At 40.8% G+C, this 23,764-nt stretch overlaps 1 protein-coding gene across 1 annotated transcript in view; it reads left to right on the top strand.

The window, feature by feature from the left end:
• The window catches only part of NPSR1 (neuropeptide S receptor 1), a 153,911-nt gene that overhangs the window by 8,200 nt on the left and 121,947 nt on the right, over positions 1 to 23,764 (top strand). The window contains exon 2 of the mRNA XM_019958782.2: positions 21,248 to 21,380. Coding sequence (XP_019814341.1) covers positions 21,248 to 21,380 — 133 coding nt within the window. The remainder of the gene's footprint in view (positions 1 to 21,247; positions 21,381 to 23,764) is intronic.

The following is a 23,764-nucleotide window of genomic DNA, read 5'->3' as shown; positions in this document are numbered from 1 at the left end:
AAAACATGTTTTATTGAATGAAAGAGCATATTGAGAAACAATCTGTGTAACAAGTTTATTCCTAAGGTCTCAGCAAATTCACATGAAAACATTAAAGTAGATTGAGTCTTAATCCTTATTCTCCAAGCCATTGGGTTGAACTTAAAGGCACCATGATTTGGGGGAACTCCTGACACAGACGGAGAAGCGTAGTAGGCTACCGTCCATGGGGTCACAAAGAGTTGGACACGACTGAATGACTTCACTTTTTTTCACTGACACGATAGCAAGCCCTATTGGTGGGGTGTGTGTGTGTATGTGTGTGTGTGTGTGTTTTAGTCTCTTGGTCGCGTCCAACTCTTTGTGACCCCAGGGATTGTAGCCTGCCAGGCTCTTCTGACCCTGGGATTCTCCAGGCAAGAACACTGGAGAGGGTTGCCAGTTCCTTCTCCAGGGAATCTTTCCAATCCAGGGATCAAACCCACGTCTCCCGCATTGCAGGCAGATTCTTTACCATGTGAGTCACTAGGGAAGTCCAGATCATTAGACCTAAAGCAAACAACATCCAGGTTCTGTCTGCTCCCCTTCCCTTGCTGCCAGCTCAGCTTCCATATCTGAGGCTGGAAAGCCATCCACTTCTGAGCCCTAAAACACCTGCTGGGTATTGAGAGAGTGTGTTAGTGTTCGCATCCCTGCTCTCTGTTTATGTGTTCTGATGCCTGATTATAGAAGCTCAGTCACAGAGATCTTCTGCAAAGTGCAGAGGACAGAGAGTATCACCTGTGGACAACAGGAAGAATCTGCTCCAGTGGGGTGAATGGATCAGCCTTGTCTACTAGAATGTCAATCAGGTGGTCACACATGTTTCCTGTCTGCTGCCTGTGGACACTTCAAGCAGAAAAGGTATTTATCCTGTGAACACTGAGACTACAGCTGCTTTCACTGTGTAGGGCCCTATACTAGGGACTAGGGAGTCAAAGAGGATTTATCATTGTCCTAAGGGGCTGGGAAACTAATATTTTCATTCAACAAATATTACTAAGATTATTTAACCTTTAAAATTTTTAACACCTATAGATAAACATAAATAGTTTTTCTCAATTTAATTTAAATTTGAAAATAAATTAAATATCATACCTAAAAATAAGTCATGCATGCATACTAAATTGCTTCAATTGTGTCCAACTCTTTGTGACCCTATGGACTGTAGCCCACCAGGCTCCTTTGTCCATGGTGGTTCTCCAGGCAAGAATACTGGAGTGGGTTTTCATGCCCTCTTCCAAGGGATCTTCCTGACTCAGGGATCAAACCCATGTACCTTATGTTTCCTGCATTGGCAGATGAGTTCTTTATCACTAGGGCCACCTGGGAAACCCCCAAATCAAAATATAATTCAGAATATAATCTTTTAAAGTATATTCTTTTCCTTCCCATGTCATGTACTCCTTTATGAAGTTGAGAATCACAGATGGGCTTGACTGAGTATTACTTTAGGTACTGGGGTTCCAAAGATGCACAAAACAGGTACCATATTGTCAGACAATTCTGTCTAACAGGGGAAAGGTATACTCAGCCAATAGCTATGATGCAAGGGAAGAGAAGGCAGTCACTTAGAAGAAAAGACAGTGGGGGGATGACAGAAGGAGGTATAAACAAATTAAAAAGAAGGATTTCTGCATAGAAAATCAAGTTGATCTTCATTGAAGATAGGTAAATGGAAGCTTTCAGTTTAGATAAAAGAGTTAAAGAGATAAAAAAGACCCAGGTGGACCTTCAGACTAAACAATATGGATTTTTTTTGTCCTTATAGGCCATAAGAAATCTTTAGAGTTTTATTAGCAAAAATGCTAACAGTGAAAACTGTGATGAGAGAGATTAATCAGGCTGCAGAGTACTGGGTGGGAATGTAGGGAGGGAACATTGAGGAAAGAGAGTCAATTATGATGACCCAATGAGAGGTGTCAGTGCTCAGTAAGATAAGGATTGCCTGAGAGTGGACAGGAAGAAGCAGTGGGACTTTCTGTCAGATCATATGCAGGGCTCGGGGAATCAGAGAAGATTGGCAGAGGCAAGGAATGACGATGACATAGGGGCTCAAATTGATAAGCTGATTCTAAAATGTATGTGGCAAGGCAAAGGAAATTGACTAGCCACAATAACTCTCAAAAACAATAAAGTTAGGGAACTCACACTGGCTGGTTATGACCTTCTCTAAAGCAATAGTGTGGTACTGAGAAAAGCATACACATTCAGAAATGGAACAGGATAAACAGTCCAGAAATACACCCAGTCATATCTGGTCAATTAACTTTTGACAAAGAGATAAAGGCAACTCAATAGAGAAAATCAAAATTGTTGCTGGAACAAATAGATAATTACGTGTAAAAAAGGAACTCCTGCCCAAACCTCACACCCCATAAAAATTAACATCAAATGGATCATATATCTAAGTGTAAAACCTAAAATAAAAGAAAAAGAAAACATAGAAGGCAAACTTCGTGACCTTCGATTAGGCAATGATTTCTTACATACGACACTAGTGGCACAGTCCATAAAGGAAAAATTTGATAAATTGGACTTCATTAGGAACTTCTATAATTTAAAAGATGCTATGAAGAGAATAAAACCACATACTAGGAGAAAATATCTATAAATCACAAATAATTTTCATCCAGAAGATACAGATAATTCTTAAAGCTCAATACAAAGAAAAAGACCCCAACTTAAAACCATAGCAAAGTTTCAAACAGACATATCACCAAATGGTGACTAAACATATGAAAAAATTCTTAACCTCATTTGTCTCTGGTGAAATGCAAATTAAAACCTCAAAGAAATACCACCACACACTCATTAGAATGACTAAAATAAAAATATACTGAAGATATCAAGAACTGGCAAAGATAGGAAGCAACCAACTAGAACCATCATACATTACTGACAGCAAAGAAAATGGTAAAGACAGTTGGGAAAACTTTCTGCCATTTTCTTATAAAGTTAAACATACATTTATTACTCAAGTCCAAAATCCTACTCCTGAGTATTTGTCCAAGACAAATAATGTAAAAGCCTCTATGTCAATACTTACAGTGGCTTTATCTTAAATTGCTAAAAATTGGAAGCAACTCAAATGTCCAGTGGCTAGAAAATGGATAGTTCAGTTCAGTCACTCAGTCGTGTCCGACTCTTTGCGACCCCATGAATCGCAGCACGCCAGGCCTCTCTGTCCATCATCAACTCCCGGAGTTCACTCAGACTCATGTCCATCGAGTTAGTGATGCCATCCAGCCAGCCATCTCATCCTCTGTCGTCCCCTTCTCCTCCTGCCCCCAATCCCTCCCAGCATCAGAGTCTTTTCCAATGAGTCAACTCTTCCCATGGGGTGGCCAAAGTATTGGAGTTTCAGCTTTAGCATCATTCCTTCCAAAGAAATTCCAGGGCTGATCTCTTTCAGAATGGACTGGTTGGATCTCCCTGCAGTCCAAGGGACTCTCAAGAGTCTTCTCCAACACCACAGTTCAAAATCATCAATTCTTTGGCACTCAGCTTTCTTCACAGTCCAACTCTCACATCCATACACGACCACTGGAAAAACCATAGCCTTGACTAGATGGACCTTTGTTGGCAAAGTAATGTCTCTGCTTTTGAATACGCTATCTAGGTTGGTCATAACTTTCTTTCCAAGGATTAAGTGTCTTTTAATTTCATGGCTGCAGTCACCATCTGCAGTGATTTTGGAGCCCCCAAAAATAAAGTCTGACACTGTTTCCACTGTTTCCCCATCTATTTGCCATGAAGTGATGGGACCAGATGCCATGATCTTCGTTTTCTGAATGTTGAGCTTTAAGCCAACTTTTCCACTCTCTTCTTTCACTCTTATCAAGAGGCTTTTTAGTTCCTCTTCACTTTCTGCCATAAGGGTGGTGTCACCTGCATATCTGAGGTTGTTGATATTTCTCCCGGAAATCTTGATTCCAGCTTGTGCTTCTTCCAGCCCAGCGTTTCTCATGATGTACTCTGCATATAAGTTAAATAAGCAGGGTGACAATATACAGCCTTGACGTACTCCTTTTCCTATTTGAGACCAGTCTGTTGTCTGTGCAATGGAGTATTACTTGGCAATAAAAAGGAATAAACTTATAGATATACAGAACAAAATGGATGAATTTCAAATGCATTACGCTAAGTGAAAGGAGCCAGATTCAAAATGCTGTAATGATTTCATTTACATGATGTTGAGAAACCAAAACTCTAAGGACAGAAAGCAAATCAGTGGTTGCTGTGAAGAGGCTGACTACAAAATGGCACTGGAGACCCCCTTTAGATGACAGAAATATCTATATCTTGATTGCAACAATGGTTAAGTTTGTCAAAACTACAAAACTAACATTCAAAGGATGACTTTTCCTCTGTATTAAGTACTACTTAATAAAAAAATTATTCTATAGAGGGTTTCTCCAATGTCAACAGCCATGCCACCTCAAAAAGACACTCAGAGAGTCTCAAAGAGTGAATGAACCCTATCACAGACTTAGCACTTTCCTTGGCATAAATATAGGCAAATAATCCAGGATATGGCTCTATGAATGTTTTCCAAGGGTCCTCCTTATTTCTGCTTTACAAGTAGACATTAACCATTAGCCATTTAGTATGAGTCTTTACTATGCAAGCTTCCCTGGTAGCTTAGTGGTTTAAAAAATCATCTGCCAATGCAGGAGATGCAGATTTGATCCCTGGTCCAGGAAGATCCCCTGGAGAAGGAAACAGCAACCCAATCCAGTATTCTTGCCTAGGAAATCCCATGGAAGAGAGAAGCCTAGCAGGCTAAGTCCACTGGATCGCAAAGAGTCAGACATGACTTAGTGACCAAAAAACAACAACTATACTATATAATATTTACTACTAGGGAGAAATATTGATGATGCTACAAAATTTTGGACCAATCAACAGCAGAGGTGAAAGGAGGAGGTCCTAAATAGGCTCCTGAAGATAGCAATGTTACTTGGTTGACCCCAAAGTTATTCTCAACCCTCTTCTCATTTTCCCAGCCACATACTCACTAGCCTAGTCTCCCTTGCAGTAAACAGTAGCACAGTTTGAGAAACTTAATTGGAAGTCTATGAGATTTCTGATAAAGATTCCACTTTTCTTTGATAGAAGGAGAAAGACAGGGCTTGAATTTTCCTTCCTCCCTTGAATTCAGACACAATGCATGGCGCTTCAGCAGCCACTTTGCAACCACAAAAGAAAAGCTAAGGCAATTTCAAAGAGTTCAGGACAGCAGCTATGTATCTTCAGATTTCTTATTGTATGAAAAAAATATTTGTTTAAGCCACTGTAATGTAGGCTTTCTTTTATTTTTGAGTCGTAGACTTGACCAAGTGATACAAATTCCAAGTACAAAACTATATATCCAGGTTGCTGAAGCCAAGCCCTTGGAAGTGGACCACAGAGAATCAAATAGACATTTCATTTATTCTACATTTGGGCGGGGCAGGGGCTGGCTGTGCTCACGTTTTTCATCCTACTATTATCTATTGTCTAGATTACTGTTATCTAGATTACAAAAGGATTGAATAGAGGTTTATAAACATTGAATCAAACAGAACTGTATGTTTCCCGGTAACCAAGAAAGAGATAGTTTCTCCTCCTTCCCAAAGAAAAGAGCCCTAAATTTTTCCAAATGATTCTTCACATTTCAGATAATGACAGTGCTATTCACTTAGGTAATTTTATGGGGAAAAAAGAAATCTGAAGGCACTTTTAAAAACATTAGTTCAAAAAACTACCTAAAACATTAGCTCATTTTTTTCATGACAGCTCAATAAGAGGATTTTTATTCTCTTCCCTGATGCACAAGGAATCATCCTTTCCTTACAGTTTAAACAAGCAAGGAAAGTGCGAGAAATGGGCTTTGGGCCTCAAATCAGTTCTATATTGTGCTACCCTGAGCACATCACACGGCTTCTCTGGATCCAGGCAGCTCAGCCGTGAGAGCAAAACAATAACGATGTCCCTTCAGGATGGTGAAGAAGGGAAGGAGCCAAGTCTTAGGTGAGAAGTGACGTTTTGGGTGGGAGCGGGAGGAGGGTAATCATGGAATTCTACTCAATAATCTCCTGGGAGGGTCCTACCAACCCAGAGGGTTTCAGGGGTGAGGGTGGGCTAATGCCCTTCTCCTCAAAGACCAGCCTCACAGACCCTTTATCTCAGATTTATCCTCCCAAACTCCCCACCCACTGAGATTCTCCATCCTCCCACACTCTCCCCCCACCCAAACTATTCTCCCTTCTTAAAGATAAATAAAATAAAAACTCCCCGGGACATCTCTCCTTTTTAGTTCCATTGATAGTTCTTCTACGGAAAGAAATAGGTGGCTGTAGAGAAATAACAAGCAAGCATAACTTTGACATGATTCACAAGAACCCAGACTGAGCTTTCACATTCTCTCACACACCATATTTCTCCCTCCCCAGCCTCCTCTGCCTGCCCTCATCCTCACCACGGCATTCAGTGTGGACTTGGCATGCATGCAGTGTGTGCTAAGTGGCTTTCGTCATGTCAGACTCTGCAACGCTACGGGCTGTAGCCCACCAGGCTCCTCTGTCCATGGAATACTCCAGGCAAGAATACCAGAGATGGTTGCCATTCCCTTCTGCAGGGGATCTTTCCGACCCAGGGATCAAACCTGTGTCTTTTACATGTTGGCAGGCAGGTTCTTTATCACTACATGGAATTTGCATGCTCTGCTTTTAAAAAAATTCTTTTTCTCCGCCTTTTGCTTAGTCCGCCTGTTGTCCCCCAAATTTTTTTCCCTCAATAAATCGATTCCAAGTATTTGCATGAAAGCCATTCTGAGTAAACAAATTCCTTCCCTCGGGTGTCTCTCCCACAGCCTTTGATCTTCCAAGGTTATTTGCATTTTTAAAAAGAACTTGCTTCATTTAAATAAACCCCTACTCTCCTGAGCATACTGGACATGAGATAGCAAAGGTTACTTAGGATCTAGAGGATTGTTGGAACTTCTTGAAAAAGCAGCAGCAGCAGGGAATAAGATTCCCCTTGATTCCTCTTCTTCCAGCTCTTGAAGTCTCCTTGCCTTGCTCTTCTGTTGGGCAGGAGCTGTGATTCACCCCGGCCAGCGGTGTTCCAGGCTATGCACTGGACGAACGATTTCCCCACAGCACTCAGAATTCCATTTGCATGCAGGTATTGAACCCAAGTGTTTGCTTATGAACAATTATTCACAGCTCTTAATTTAATAAAAAATGAAAGAGAACACTGTTAGTACCCAAGTGGAAGTTTCCTTTCTTTCATCTAGTATTGTGCACCATTGCCCTTGGCAATCCATACCTATAGAAGATATTCTTTTGATTAAGAATAAATTTGATTACCTTTCCAATGTGTTCAGTCCCTTTTGAGATTTTTTTTTCTTTTTTTTTGGTGCAGGTTGGGATAAAAATGCAAAAGGTATTCAAGCATACAGAAACTATTAGAAGACTTTATAAACTGGAAAGCACTAGTCAAATTTAGGACAGCAATAATTCACAATGCTAAGCATTAGAACTTCTTGTACCACACTGCACTGTGCGTGCGTGCTCAGTCGTGTCTGACTCTTTGAGACCCCATGGCTTGTAGCCCACCAGGCTCCTCTGTCCATGCGATTTTCCAGGCAAGAGTGGGATCAAACCCTGGTCTCTTGTGTCTCCTGCATTAGCAGGTGGATTCTTGACCACTGCACCACCGGGAAAGCCCATGCTAATCATTAGTGAAATGTAAAAAACAAAATTTGAATAAATGAAAAGGCATGTGGTGCTCCAGGACAGGAAAACTAAATTTTGTGAAGATGTCAGTTCTCCCCAATTCATAGTGTTAAAAAACTTTAATCAAATCTTTAATGTGATTGTTTGAATTTGACAAAATAACTTAAAAGCTCAATTTTAAAAAGGTAAGTAAAGCTAAGAGATTTGAACATAAATGTTAATGAGGAAGGGGGATTTTTCTCCATCAGTTACTAAAAAATATAAACCTGCATTAAGCAAAACATTTTAGAATTAGCACAGTAATGGACAGGTTCATAATAACAAATAGTTTGCTTTAAAAATAAAACCTTAGTCATATATGAACTTTAACACTACAAAGAAACTACAAAAAATAGTAAGAAGGAATGAATATTTTGGCGGTTAGAGCATTGGGTGAATGGGTGGTGAGTCTTATCTCATGTAAAGTTGTAAGATCAATTTCAATTGGATTTTGTAACTAAGTTTTTACAAAATAGACAGAAGAAAAGCATACTTATTAGACTGATTTCAGATGAGCAAGAACTTTCTAAGCCTAACAAAACATTTAAACAGAAACAAAAAACTAAGGAAAGTATTTTCAACAAAATAAATATATAACATTTATATACATATAAATATTTATAATATTACATATTATATATTATTTAATAATTATTCTAAAAATATAACATGATTAAAGGTCTTAATATAGAAAAAGCTCTTAGGAAAAACCGGTATTTATAATAGAAAAAAACAGGCAAAGAAAATAAAAAGCATTTTAGATTAAATGTAGAGATAAAAGAATGCAAAAAAGCTTTATTTGCTAGTGGCTTGAATAATACAAAGTTAACCATGAAACATAATATGAAATATATCAAACTGGTAAAATTAAAGACAAATGTTACAAAAGCATATGACAGTCTTGTAGACTGGTGGGAGACTAAATACGAACAACTAAGTAAACGCACACAATTTGCTGTGTATTTGGTAATACACAAATTTAGCTGTGTATTTGGTAATACACAAATTTAGCTGTGTATTTGGTAATACACAAATTTATTGTTTAGCAAGCCTAAACAATATATTTACATATTGACTTGGTAGATTTGCTTGCAGGATTAAACCTTAAGAATAGTAAAGAAAAATTCACGAAAAGTTTTGACACGGTCTTATGTGTTAAACTATTTCATGTAGTACACATCTGACAAGAGAAATTTAAAATTGTAATGCAACCATAAGATGGAATATTAAGGAATATTATGCACCTATAATAATCATTGTTCCTCATTCAATACTAAAGATTTTTAAGCACAATAAACTGCGTATATAAAATATTCCAGTTCAGTTCAGTTCAGTCGCTCAGTCGTGTCCGACTCTTTGCGACCCCATGAACCGCAGCACGCCAGGCCTCCCTGTCCATCACCAATTCCCGGAGTCCACCCAAACTCATGTCCATCGAGTCGATGATGCCACCCAGCCATCTTATCCTCTGTCGTCCCCTTTTCTTCCTGCCCTCAATCTTTCCCAGCATCAGGTTCTTTTCCAATGAGTCGGCTCTTCGCATCAGGTGGTCAAAGTATTGGAGTTTCAGCTTCAACATCAGTCCTTCCAATGAACACCCAAGTTGTACAGATATTTCAATATTACATAACCAGAAAATATGGAAAGGAATATACCAAAAGTGGGAAAGTGAATGAGAAATTCTCTCTGGAAGGTGGGCATTTGTCTTTGTCTTTGTACTTTTAAAATATGTTACTAAGTTTTGACAGTGCATATTACTTTTATTATCAGAAAAGACAAAATAATAATGTATAATACACCATGCAATGTCTCAAATATATTTTGCACACTGTATTTCCATGAAAGCAAGTGAAAGAATCAGTTTCCTCTGCAGACAAATGACAAGGGAGGCTGAAAAAGGCATCTGAAAGCAGACACCTTTGTGGTAGAGAAGCTGGCCAAAATGGGGGGAGGGGAGGTACCAGGTAATGAATTGGCCCCCAAGGATCACACATTGAAGGGTGAGGACCTGCCAGTGTCTCCCTAGTAATGAACTGTGTGGATGCAAGTGCGATTTGCTCTTCTAATAATGAAGGTTATACATTTTCAAAGCTAAAGCAGAATTCAGGAACTTAGTGTATACATAATCACTGTATGCAGTGATTCTCCTATTTCATTTCTTTCTTCCCTCTCTCATTTTGCTCCTCTTAGAATATTTTCCCACTCTGATCCCAATAGGTAGTTTAATAGTGATTTCTGGATTAAGCGTGCAACCTGTGAATTATCTATTTCTTTAACACTCCATTTTCCAACTGTGTTGTTTTTCTACTATCATTGGGAAGGTCTGACCCATAAAGTGCACTTGGTTTCCATGTTGAGAACTGCAGGAAGGTGGATTAGACAGAAGCAGACATCAGGGTTGGAGGACCAAGCCCGCCCAGGGCACTGGCCACTGCTGGGAACTAGGGCTTCTGAGCATAGGCCCAAGGTGATGTGGCCAACTCCATCGAAATCCAAGAGGCTCAGGCGGAGTGGGAGCGATGCTTGGAGTCAGGCAGGTGCCTGCATCTGTCGACCTTGGATAGGTTCCCAGGGAGCCTATAAAGTGACTGATGAGAGGTGGCGGGACTAGTGTTCAATCCTGGGCTGGGGAGGCTTGCATGTAGGGGGCCAGATAGAACACAGGAGGCCAAAGAGACAGGCAAGGGAATGCAAGGACAACGGAAACCAAGGAGGATGACCAGCTGTCGGGGGTGTACACTAACTCATTAGCTTTTTAAACTCTGTTGACCAACCACCCAATTGAGGTGCACAGAAAATAAAAGTAGTATAGGACAATCTCCCTGGAATCGTCATTCAGAGCCCTTCTCAGGCCTCCTTCTCACTTACCATGATGTTCAGCTCCATGCATTATCCTCATATCTGCCTGTGCTCTTTCACTTGCTCACTTCCCCAGATTTCTTCTTGCTGCTTGAGTTTGAGCCTCCTGGATGGACTGGAAACTATGGAAACAACAGATTAAATGTATCACAGATTGAAGGTCTGAGCTCAGATAAACTCTCGGGGGGAAGGTTCCTCAGACACTTTTCCCTACTTAGTAGCACCTCCAAGACAGAAAATAAATTCCCACAGGCTTATTTTTTAATCTGTGAATCATGCAAAAGAATAGTTTCTTGGTATTTTTATCACACAGTAATCCTTTGGTTTCTACTACATTGTAGAGATTTGGACCTAATGTACCCAAATGTTAGTTTTCTATATTTCAAGGGTCTGGAGCTCAAATAGCAATTTAAATGTTAATCTCAGTTCTTGGTACATAGCAGACACTTCATTCGTTTGTTCAACAAATATTAATTTCTACCTGGACTTGGAGCCCAGTGGATTTTAAGATGATTTCTAGCATGTGCTGTCTGATATACTGTGAGAATTCGGATGGAATATCAGAATCTAAATGCCTCGAAGCTTCCAATACACCCTATTTGTGATTAATCTGGAGGTTCTTTTGTGATCCAAGAATGACTCACAAGAAGGAACTCACACTGAAATGAATGCGGGACATGGGCATTTCTGCTTCTGATGAAATCCAAGAATTCACTAGTAACCAGGAAACTGCATCACTCAGTCATGCAAAGGCAGTCCTGATCTGCACCAAAGCCTGATAGAAATGAGAACAATTAGGCAGTGAGCAGCTCACAGTGCTAACTAAACACAAAATATGACCCATGGCAGTAATGATCAAATACTCTAGACCAATATCTAACCCTTTCTGGTCAGAGTAGAAAGAGCTTATACAATGTGTCCTGGAAGCTAAACTAAGAAATAAATGTCAGGCAGAGAATTGCTTTTCTGTTCAGCCCAGTTTGAAGAAGCTAAAGTTGAATTCTCTCACCCATGATAGTGGTATTAAGAGATAGGGCAATGAACATAAGTGGAGAAGAGTCCAGATAGAGAGGAATCTTTTCTTTTGGTAGCGATTCTTTTAACGCAGGACAAAGACCCAGAGTGGACCTTTCTCCAATTTTGAAATAGTTTCTAGGACACAAGTCTACTATCTCCTTATAAGCCTTTCTCTGCTCTATGACCACACCTAATGTTTGTGGATGGGCCCTGTCTGTCTTCACTAACCTAAAATTTTTCAGTCTGCCTTTCCTCATACTGTTCCCAGGCAACCTACGTGTTTGCTTGATTACATCTACTCACTTTTCAGACCCAGCTCACACCCTTAATTTCTCCAGGCTACACCTTTTGATCAACCATCCCAGTCCCTCCTCAGTTTCTTCCAAGATGTCCTTTACTGGGGATTGTAAAGACTTCCATTATAGTAGCTCACATTGAACATTTTTGTTTACATATATGCCTCTACCATCAGACTAGGAGCTCCTTGTCCTGGCCTTCCCTCTATGGTACTACAGAACTTCTGTGGACCTGTGGTAAAGATCCCAAATTATGTTGAACTTTGCTGCTAGATTCTCAATAAATGTTTGTTGAGCTTGATTATGCAGAGTGAGAACCAATATAACCATAATCACAACAACATGATTTCAAGGACAGTTCCCCGATTCCGGCCTGAGTATCATTTGTACACCAACCGATAGGTATATCAAGGCTTTCCTCTCAGGCTAAATGCCTTGCCCCTTTATATACCACATGAGAGATCACAGGATGATTCAGAGCACCCAATTATTTGGGACCCTTTTGGCTGACAGCCCTACTGTCAACCTCAACAGACTTGGGCTGTGAAAATACCTCCCAACCCATTCACATTCTCTATTCGTCAGGCAGGAGGCCCCCTACCAGCAGGTCCCACGAGGTGTTAGTAAGAGGATGCAATGTACATTTCTATTCTAGACCCCTGATAAAATGATATGAAAAGGCTTATAAGAACATAAGACTGAAATTAACATCCACATGTACATGTAGCTTTTTGTAATTTTCTGATTTTTTGTAATACCAACTAGTTAAAAACTCTTGTAGCTATTTTTTTCATAATTGAGTATTACCAATGAAAGTTATCCTGGAAGTAATCCAAGACAGAATCCCCAGTGGTCTAGGTAAAACAGCTAGAAAAGGTGAGTGTAGATAGGTGGTTGTGATGACAATAATTCCACAGAGGGTGTCTCCAAGCTGGGTTACTGGCAGGATGGTGAAAATGCAGATTTTCAAAAGGGGCATCAGCAGCAAGTGGTTATGGGGAAGAAGCCAAGGTGAGCACTTGTGAGCAAGCTGGGTCCTACCCTGTGCCTCCTGGCTGACTGCCTTACTGCTTGTTGACCACTTGGCAGTACTTCCTTAGCAGCAGGTGGGGCGAGGCTTGGGGAAAAATTGGGACAAGCTCCTGAGTGACAGGTTTCCAACTGTTCAGAAATGGTCACTACCCAAGGGTCTACAGATCCTCTTAATGCGTCTCATTCCCCAAGTCTAATGAAGCAGCTTTGGGAACCAAAGCTTTGTAGTCGGGTCCTGCCTGTCTCACTTTAAACTGTGTGCTCCCTGTGTTACACAGTGATTCAGCCTCAATGCAACAGGATATTTTCAGAGCTCTGCTTTTGGTATTTCCAAGCCACCTACGCAAAATTACTGAGGCTTGGAGTAGGCTTCAGAACCTGGGTGCTATGAATGACAGGGGCACACGGGTCTCAGTGACGGGACTGTAGAGCTTATTGGTTTGCTGATTGAGAACTGAGTCTGAATCATAACCTTTCTGAGACTTCATTTCCTCTCTTGGGAAGTATGATGTATTTGCTACTTCCTGCATTTGAGATATTCATCTTCAACATCATAGAAATAAAAAGAAGCAAAAAATGAACCATGAAAATGTAAAGGGTAGAGAAAGCCCTGTACTCCCTGGGGCAGACGATGTAGCTGCATCTTGTGAGATATTTACAGTTTCCATTGTACGGAAGCCACACGTCAGTCCAGGGTTCATCCATACAAACACATATTGAGCACTGACCTTACTCTCAGTCCTCAGGGAGGCAGTTGCAAAGCTGATTCAGCTTCAGAAACCTAGCTTCAGACAAGTTTGGGTCAGAAGGAAAATGAAGATCTGCTTCCCACCTGAAAATTGAAAATAAATGAGGCAACTTTACCGTCTCTGGCCCAAAACTCAAGCAGAAAATCACTACCAGTAAACATGGTATGGACTTTTCCGTCAAGCAAAGCCATGTTCAAGTTCCGGCTGCATTGCTTAGGAGCCAGGTACTCTAGGTAGCAACTTCTCTGAGCCCTTACTTCCTTACCTATAAGACTGAGGACAGAGTCATCTCATCAGTCAGGCTGTGACAATTGCACATGGCAATCACCAACAAGCATTTACTGAGTACCTATCATACATTACAAACTAAGTCAGTCATCTGCTAGATTAATGACGGGATTCACTCAAATAGTGTTAGTTCCCACTCACCCTGTGATTGTTAAAAATACCTTAGGGATGTTTTGTTGGCTTTCAGCTTCCAGGACTTCACTGGAAAAGAAGATTATCATTCTTTGGGTTTGGATAACTCATGTCTTCCTTTTCAGACAAATCTGACATATCTAGTTTCAACTAGAGTCATTTAGCTAAATGGCCTGTATTTCCTGGGATAATGTTCATTCTTGTGATATTTATAAGTACCTTTGGCCTTGTCATCAACCGTATTATTAAGTTCTTTCTATAGGGAAGATAAAATGCCAGTCTGGAATGGTGACCCAGACTTAATGCCTGATCTCATGGAAATCCTTTTGACTCTGGAAGCATATCCCATGGGGTCAAATCCCAAGTATCAGCCCTGTGCCAGCACCAGCATCATCAAAAGAATATTGCAATCCATCCCTCTTAAACCAACGTTGTAATTTTCTAATCTGCTGGGAGCTGGCATCACTTCATGGTGTCCTTAACTTTAGGTTAAAAGCAAATTAATTAATCATAAGCCCACAACTATGTAACTGAGTTGAAAACACACTATAGTCATTGAAAAATTCCAAATTCACTTACTACCTCCGTTCTGTATTAAGCATCTGGCTTGAATTTTTGCCTCACATGACCACTAGGGGGCATTTAATACCCAACTATATTATGAAATAGTTCACAAACTCTACATGTGGAGGAAGGAGTGCAGATTAGGCTCGGGTGAAATTTCAGACTGGAATGGAAAGTGGGATCAAGAGGGTAAATTCAAGTATCATTCTTAAAAAGTAGTCAATTATTTATAAATCACTGCCCAAACCTAAATATAGTCCATAGGCGGGGAGAAACATCAACCCCAGATATGCAGATGACACCACCCTAATGGCAGAAAGCAAAGAAGAACTAAAAAGCCTCTTGATGGAAGTGAAAGAGGAGAGTGAAAAAGTTGGCTTAAAGCTCAACATTCAGAAAACGAAGATCATGGCATCTGGTCCCATCACTTCATGGCAAATAGATGGGGAAACAGTGGAAACAGTGTCAGACTTTGTTTTGGGGGGGCTCCAAAATCACTGTAGATGGTGATTGCAGCCATGAAATTAAAAGACACTTAAAATCCTTGGAGGAAAGTTATGACCAACCTAGATAGCATATTATAAAGCAGAGACATTACTTTGCCAACAAAGGTCCATCTAGTCAAGGCTATGGTTTTTCCTGTGGTCATGTATGGATGTGAGAGTTGGACTGTGAAGAAAGCTGAGCACAGAAGGATTGATACTTTGAACTGTGGAGTTGGAGAAGACTCTTGAGAGTCCCTTGGACTGTAAGGAGATCCAACCAGTCCATCCTAAAGGAGATCGGTCCTGGGTGTTCACTGGAAGGAATGATGCTAAAGCTGAAACTCCAGTACTTTGGCCACCTCATGTGAAGAGTTGACTCATTGGAAAAGACTGATGCTGGGAGGGATTGGGGGCAGGAGGAGAAGGGGACGACAGAGGATGAGATGGCTGGATGGCACCACTGACTCGATGGACGTGAGTCTGAGTGAACTCCGGGAGTTGGTGATGGACAGGGAGGCCTGGCATGCTGCAATTCATGGAGTCGCAAAGAGTCGGACACGACTGAGTGACTGAACTGACCCGAACTGAACTGAACCTAAAAAGGAGATAAACCAATTTTTATGTTGTGTGTACTATGCATCAGACACTGAGCTAGAAATCTTCATTTGCATCATCATCTCTATCCATCACAAGTACCCTGAGACAGATTTCATTTATGTCCTCCTTTTATAAATGAGAAAACAGACTCAAAGAGGTTATCACTTACTGATGTGTCACACATCCAGCAATCAGTAAAGAATCTGACCCCAGATCAGGCAGGTTTGAAAACCTACTCACTTTTCTACTAAACAGCTCACTGGACTGTGATGCTCAAATGCCTCTAAACTTGTTTTCCCAATTCCCATTGTCGTAGTTTCCCAAATCTTCATATTACCTTGGGAGGTGTGTGTATGTTTAGGTGTGTGTGCATGCATGGGTTAAGAATGCTATGAATAAAATGATCCTACAACTGTGTAATTGTTTTATACTTAATGACCTTTGGACAATTGATGACACACACAGGATTTAATTTTAACAGTATAATTTATACACTCTACGTGTTTTAGTCTGCTTTGTAGTGTCAACACTTTGTACTATACACAATTCATTGATATTGAATGAATTAATAAATAAATATACACAGCTCTTAGAAAATTACAGTAGGGAGCTTCTTCCATCTAGAAATTTCCTGAAGCCAATGAATTAAGGTGACACTGTCTTTCAATAGAAAACTGCAAAGCAGAAGGAGTAGACTTGATTTCACAGAATTTGCTCAACCCACCCCACAGATGTCATCTAATCCCAAGGAGAGTATTATAGACTCTGGCCTGTTCACAGAGCACCCTGGGCCAGCCAACCCAAAGCATGGTTACTGCAGATTCTTCAGAAGAGGCTCAGCTGCAGAGCCAGCACTCACTGTTCCAAGCCCTCCTGAGACCTGACCTCCAGTTCACTGGTACGTCAAAATGGGATAATCTGATTTGCAGTATTTGTCACTCTCTGCTCCCAGCAGGGCAGTTCTGAGCCCCAAGCCTACTTTGAAGAGATTGGCTGCCTGGGGCAGGATCCTGAAGTACAAAGATGAAAAAAGCAGCCCTCCCATGTCCGCTGGGAGTCCGGTGGCTACTCTACTAGAGAAAAGTGATTTCTGGAAATCCGAATCTTGGCATCAGCAGCATAATCCCCAGCACGCTTGGTGAAAAGCAAATCATTTGCCCACTTCAGTGTTATTTTTCTGGAGATGTGGCACAACTGTACTTCCCATAGGCACTTAGTTATGTCAGGAAGAGGGAGTGTGAAGAGAGGTGGATTCTGGGAAAAACCTTGACTTCTAGTTCAAAATTACCCTGGGTTCACTTAATTCTCCTCTTTCTAATTCTCATCCAAAAGTTCTTCAGAGTGTAATTTTAGTTGGGAGAAATTCTGTGTCAGAAGTAGAAAATGGGGAAGGTTGATGCCTACTTGCTGGAAAGTTGGAAGTTGTCTCTGTAAGATGTGGAGGCACTAAGATGCCGGAGCAGAGGGCCACAGGCTCATTCACTCTCCCGTGAAGTAAGAGTCATCCTGTTGAATCAGGGAGGGAGGCCAGCCCCGCAGGGAATCCCACCCAGGAAGGCTCAGTCCAGAGGCCGAGGCTAGGGTGGATTTCTGTGGGGAGTTCACTGATTGCCTCAGACTCCAGGGAGGAGAATAATGGCCAGCTGCCTTCTCCTAGCTAAAGGGAGGCTGGAGCTGGGTAGGGGCTGATGAAGACAAGGGACTTGGTGAGAAAACAGCCTGTATTCACTGCCTCCTGCCACTCTGGTGTCCCCTGCAGAGTGCCGGGCCTCCTTCTTTGTCCGCTTCCAGATGTACTCTCTCCCCATTCACTGTGGAGAGCTGGATTTCTGATCTGATGAAAAAGAATCACAAGCATTCTAACATTCCTTTTCTTCTTCATCTGAGGCTGAAAGAGTTCAACAGAGATTGACTTAGTACTGGACAAGTATGGAAATAAACTACCCTCCACCTCCACCTAAATGGAGAAAATTTTCTGGATATGGTACAGTGTTTTATAATTCAAAGCAAGGAACTTTTTTAAGGCATCAAAACATTTCTCCAGGTGAAAAAGATCTCCTAAGAGAAATAGGAGAAATTCTTTGAAAAGCTCTCATTTGTGTTCTCAGCAGGGCTGGAAAGGATTTTGCAGGCCCTGCCTGCCACACCACCTGTTCTAAGGGCTCCTTGATCTTTCCTGAACCATGTACATTACCAGGATGCCATCATCTCCCCAGAGAGCAAATGACATTAGGACCATACTGGGGACATAGATGCCTAATGCATCTCCTATGTCATCTGCCAACATCATAGTGTCCACAAGATCTGCTCAGACTTCCAAGCCACCTATTTTCTTGCATTGGTCCCCAGGTTGCTCTACAGTTTTAAAAAGCAGGTCTTTTTAAAGCAAGTCCAAAAGGGACTCTGTGGGAGAGGGAGAGGAGGGGATGATTTGGGAGAATGACATTGAAACATGTATAATATCATATAAGAAACAAATCGCCAGTCCAGGTTCGATGCAGGATACAGGATGCTTGGGGCTGGTGCACTGCGATGACCCAGAGGGATGGTATGGGGAGGGAAGTGGGAAGGGGGTTCAGGATGGGGAGCACGTGTACACACGTGGCAGATTCATGTTGATGTATGGCAAAACCAATACAATATTGTAAAGTAATTAGCCTCCAATTAAAATAAATAAATTTAAATTTTAAAAAAAAAAATAAAAAGCAGGTCTTCCAAGTTCAAACCACATATTTATGTTCACTACCTACACACGAGGTGCTGACTGGGGAAGGTCAGCCCGGCCCATCAAGGCTTCCCCTGCTGTATCTGTTCCTGACAGCACAGTTGTCCATGGATCTCAAAGAAGAGAACTCTCTTACAAAGACTCAGAATAACCCTTTTCATAACAATTAGTTTCCATTCCTAATGCTTTATCTGTGCCAACCAGTTTTAGGCTGGTAGAGAAATGAGTCATACAGAAAAACGTATCCCTTCTGGTCAGAAAAGGACCAGAGAAAAATCAGGAAGCCTGGTGCTGAGCAAAGACACTGTCTTCCAAATGAGAGACGATGTAAGCATGTTGGAGTGAGGGATTGTCACCTGTGCCCCTGAAAGCAGCAGAGATCGTCCACCCTCTGGTCCTCACACTCCACTTGTGCGGCCACCCTTCCCCTAGCACCACCATGAGGAACATTCCCTAACTTCTACCGTTCTGTGGCCCAGACCTCTACCAGGGCCTAGAACTCATCTGTACATGTGAGATGGAGAACGTTAATATCAGTTTGATACTTAGCATGGATGTGTGTGTGTGTGTGTGCACTTATGACGTATTTTTCAAAGGATAAGAAGAATATACAGTGTAATTGAAAGGATATTTACCTTCTGAGAGAGGGGACTTGATCATGATTGAAAGTGGTGGACAAATGGGATCTGAGCTTTGTCTGGTTCATTATAGTTTTTAAAGAATTGATTTGTCTGTTATTGTGTAATTTAAAATTAATATAGTATAAGAGAAAGTGCTGCTGTGATACCTCAGATTTTCAGGGAGTGTTTCAATCAGAGTTCTCCACAGAAAATAGAACCAATAGAAAGATAGATAGATTAAACAGTAGCTAGAGAGAGAGATATGTTGTTTAGTTGCTAAGTCGTGTCCGATTCTTTTGCGATCCCATGGACAGTAGCATGCCAGGCTCCTCTGTCCGTGGGATTTCCCAGGCAAGAATACTGGAGTGGGTTGCCATTTCCTCCTCCAGGGGATCTTCCTGACTCAGGGAACACACTAACATCTCCTGCAGTGCCAGGTGGATTCTTTACCACTGAACCACCAGGAAAGCCCAGATAAATATTTAATATATTATATTGAGAGAAAGAGAGAAAGGAGGAGACTTACTTTAAGAACTTTGCTCACATGATTGTGGGGACTCCAAGTCTGAAATTCTTAAAGGAGGTAACCGGCTGGAAACTCAGGGTTGATACTTATGTTCTACAAGGAATTCTTCAGGGAATCTTCCTTCTTCTCTGGGAAACCTCAGTTTTTTCTCTTAGAGCTTTCAACTTATTGGATGAAGTCCACATCCACCCATATTAGGTAGGGTGATCTGCTTTACTTAAAGTCGAGTGACTGTAGACGTTGACCTTCACAACAACCACCTTACACTAGAGTTTGACCAAACAGCTGGGTCCTCTCGCCTGGCCAGGATACAATTTTATCACATACAGTTGTATCATTATAAGGGATTTCTTCAGGCTCTTCTTTTTTTATAAGATTTTTTTTTATGTAGATCATTTTTAAAAATTTTATGGAATTTATTACAATATCGCTTCTGTTTCATGTTTTGTTTTTTTGGCCTCGAGGCATATAGGATCTTAGCCCCACTAACAGGGATCAAACCTGCACCCCACACACAGGAAGGCAAAGTCTCAACAACTCTACTGCCAGGGAAGTCCCTTCTTCAGGCTCTTCTTACTGTCTTCTCCAAATAGGAGGAACACTTTGCATCCTGGTCTTAGACATGCACATTCTTATCAGGATTCCGCCCAGACATGTAGGGCTGAAGTCTCTTCGCTTCTGATCTCTGACTTGCCTCTGGGTCCCCTTGGCTCCCTGTTCTCACCCACAGCCCAGCCCTCCCCAGTCCCTGTGTCCAGCCCATCCTGTTGCCTCTGTTTTTCTGGGCTTTGGACTTAAGATAGCTGGAAAGTTCCATTAAAGAGAGAATGGAAAGCTTTTTATAAAGAACTTGACATTTTGAATGAGTAGCATTCCTACTTTTTTTTCACTTTTACTAATTATACATTTTCTCAGTGGAATTTTAATATTCCTATATTATACAATTCGGTCAAAGGAAAAAGAGTAAGAAAACCCATAATCACACTACCCTAAAATAACCACTCTTAACATTTTAGTACACTTCAGTTCTTTTCCTACATGTATAATTTTGCAGAGTTGTAATCATACCCAATATATAATTTTATTATGTTTTCCACTTACCATTATATTATAAGCATTTTTAATGTTGCCACATAATCTTCAGGTCTGTCACTGTTAATAGCTACATAATAGTTCACTGAATTGAAGTGCTTTATTTACTTAACTATACTGTTATCTTTAAACAATTTCAAATTTCTTCTTACAATAAATAGATACATCTTTGTGATTGTAGTGCTCTTTTTAACACCTAGAATTCTCTCACATGGGCTTAAAATTGCTTAGCCAAAGAATATTGTGCCTATGTTTTTGTCTGCTGACATATATTTCTAAATAGATCCTTTTAATGGTTGCGTCAATCTACACCGCTGCCAGTGTAAATAAGGACCATTGTGTTTTTGTTCTCTTGAGAGCAGAGCTTTGACAGCCGGGGGACAGGAGACCAGGAGGAAAACATTTCAACAACAAAGCCTGAGCCTTGCTTTCTGGAAAGTCCTAGGGTTCTCACACTGGTTTTGTGTTGCTTTGTTTTTCACAGACTGAGCAGTTGATAACTCTGTGGGTCCTCTTTGTTTTCACCATTGTTGGAAACGCCATTGTGCTGTTCTCTACATGGAGGAGGAAGAGGAAGTCGAGAATGACCTTTTTTGTGACTCAGCTGGCCATCACAGGTAAGCAACTTCAGGAGAGGAATGAGCTGAGAATTCCCATGGCTCCTCACTGTCAAGTAATTTACCAACAGAACTGGTGTATTACCAGTCCAAAACGCAGCTGCAGATTTGGGAATCATTTCTGTAGGGATATAAAACTCAAATTTGAATTTTTCTTCCAACAAATTTAACATATTTAAATATTTATAAGATTCCATTATAAAAATAACTCTCTAAACAACAAAGTTGAGTATACCATTGTCAGTGCTACCAAAAGGTTCTACTTTCCCTGTACACAGCAGCCTCCATGGCTCACTAAGGTAATATTATCATATCATACCATATGATGGGCTTAAAGAATATACCCCAGAAAATGGACCAGAATTATCTTTACTCAGTAATAAATGTTAAGTCTCAAGGACTTGGCAAATTTAAATCTGTGGGCATTGCTTTTGAAATGTAAGTGACATGTAACACCACTGTTGGGCATAGTACAAGGATCATATGCTAGATTTAGATGCGTAAGGGTGGATTTAAAATGGCAACCCACTCCAGTATTCTTGCCTGGAAAATTCCATGGACGGAGGAGCCTGGTGGGCTACAGTCCATGGGGTCGCAAAGAGTCGGACACGACTGAGCGACTTCACCAGTACTGGTGAAAAGTGAATGCATCACACCTAGAAAGAGAATGATGGAATATTCTCACGTTTAAAAATGATCTATGAAAGAAAGACCCCCACATAGATGAGTAGAGTCCAAATTGGTAGGGCTCATGTTCAAAAGGAAAACATAACCGAGGGAGTTTTATGCCACAGGCCAGAGAAGAGAGTGGGCAGATGGGATTCCTGGATGGTCCAGCCTAAGACAGCTGTAGCTGTCATATGCTTTTAATTTGAATCTTACTGAGGGCAAATGCAAAAAAAAAAAAAAATTTTATAAGTGTTAAGTGCCAACAAGAAGCAATGGTAGATGACTGTTAGGAAGGGCTGTTAGGTACATTTCAACCTGTTCTGTGCTCTCAGTTGCAATAATGGCCATGAGAGTTCCTGGGAATTTGGTCTTAAACTCCAATATATGAAACATATGACACTGTAACTTACAAGAAAACCTTAGCCATACCTTGTTGATATCCTGAAATTCCCCTCTTTCTCTTTAACAAAGTATAGGAGGCCCATCTGTTTAGGTCAGGCTACAGTGACCAGGGTGAAAGACAAGGGCACTACTGAGAAATATGGAGATGGAAGAGGAGCCCCCCAAGTAACAAAAGTGGGACTTGTGATGAAAGAAACTCCTTCAATCTTTCCTATAAAGACAAGCCCCGTTTTTCACTAGGAGTAGAGTGTAGGAGGTGGCTTCCCAGGGAGCACTAGTGGTAAAGAAACTGCCTGCCAGGAGACATAAGAGATGCAGTTTCAACCCCTGGGTCAGGATTCTTGCCTGGAGAATCCAAAGGACAGAGAAGCCAGGCAGGCTACAGTCCACAGGGTTGCAAAAAGTCAGACATGACTGGAGTGACATAGCATGCATGTAAAGGATAGGTAAAGGGTAATTAGAATCATCTGTTGATAGTAAATATAAAATTCTTAGATGAGTTTATAATAACTTACTTTCACCATATTTTTTTCAGTTACAGTGCTGTAACCAAGATTCTATGAAACCATATATTCTTTTAGAGTGTAAGAATTTAGGAGGTGTTAAGGATATCAGCTTAGAATTTAAAGTATTGTCAAAAATAATAATAAACGAACAACTAAAATCTCACTATCTATTTTCAAAAAGAAGAGCTGTGTGTTCTACTGAAATCCATCGTCTGCTGCATTAACCCGGGCTTAATTTCTCATGAGTGTTCTAGATAGTCTGTTTTTTATTTGTTAATTCCCTATGGAAAAACTCAAGGAATCAGATCAGGAGCATTTCAAGTGAAGAATTCTTGGAGACAGCAACTTTGCCTAGGGCCTGAGAATGGGCTAACTTCTTATGTAAGATGTTAAAATTTTTCTTTCACCGTGATCTCAGATCCTGTAGTAAGGGATTTGAGAATACACGTCGGAGTCTTCAGTAGCACATATGAAAAGGTTGCTCCAGTATCAGCTGAAGGATCTTACACTTTGTGATTCATGTAAATTTGATTTGAGTCTCCTATCCTATGTTAATGGCCTCCCCAAGATTTCTTCAAATTTCCTGGACTTCATATTTTTACTTGTCACTTCTGGTTCTCACTTGCTATCTCTGCTGAACTCTTGCTCTCTTTTATAAACATCTCACCTTCCCTAGTTAGTCTTTCTTTTTTAAAAAGCCAGACTGACCCTAACAAGGCACTCAGCTCTCTTTTCTTTTATTTTCTTTAAAAATTATCCACAGAAACTTAACTTTCTATGTTTAAAAGACTTTGCCAAATGTTTCTG

Source organism: Bos indicus, chromosome 4 (assembly GCF_029378745.1).
Source record: "Bos indicus isolate NIAB-ARS_2022 breed Sahiwal x Tharparkar chromosome 4, NIAB-ARS_B.indTharparkar_mat_pri_1.0, whole genome shotgun sequence".
Taxonomy (NCBI): domain Eukaryota; kingdom Metazoa; phylum Chordata; class Mammalia; order Artiodactyla; family Bovidae; genus Bos; species Bos indicus.
This window is presented reverse-complemented; position numbering and strand designations above follow the sequence as displayed.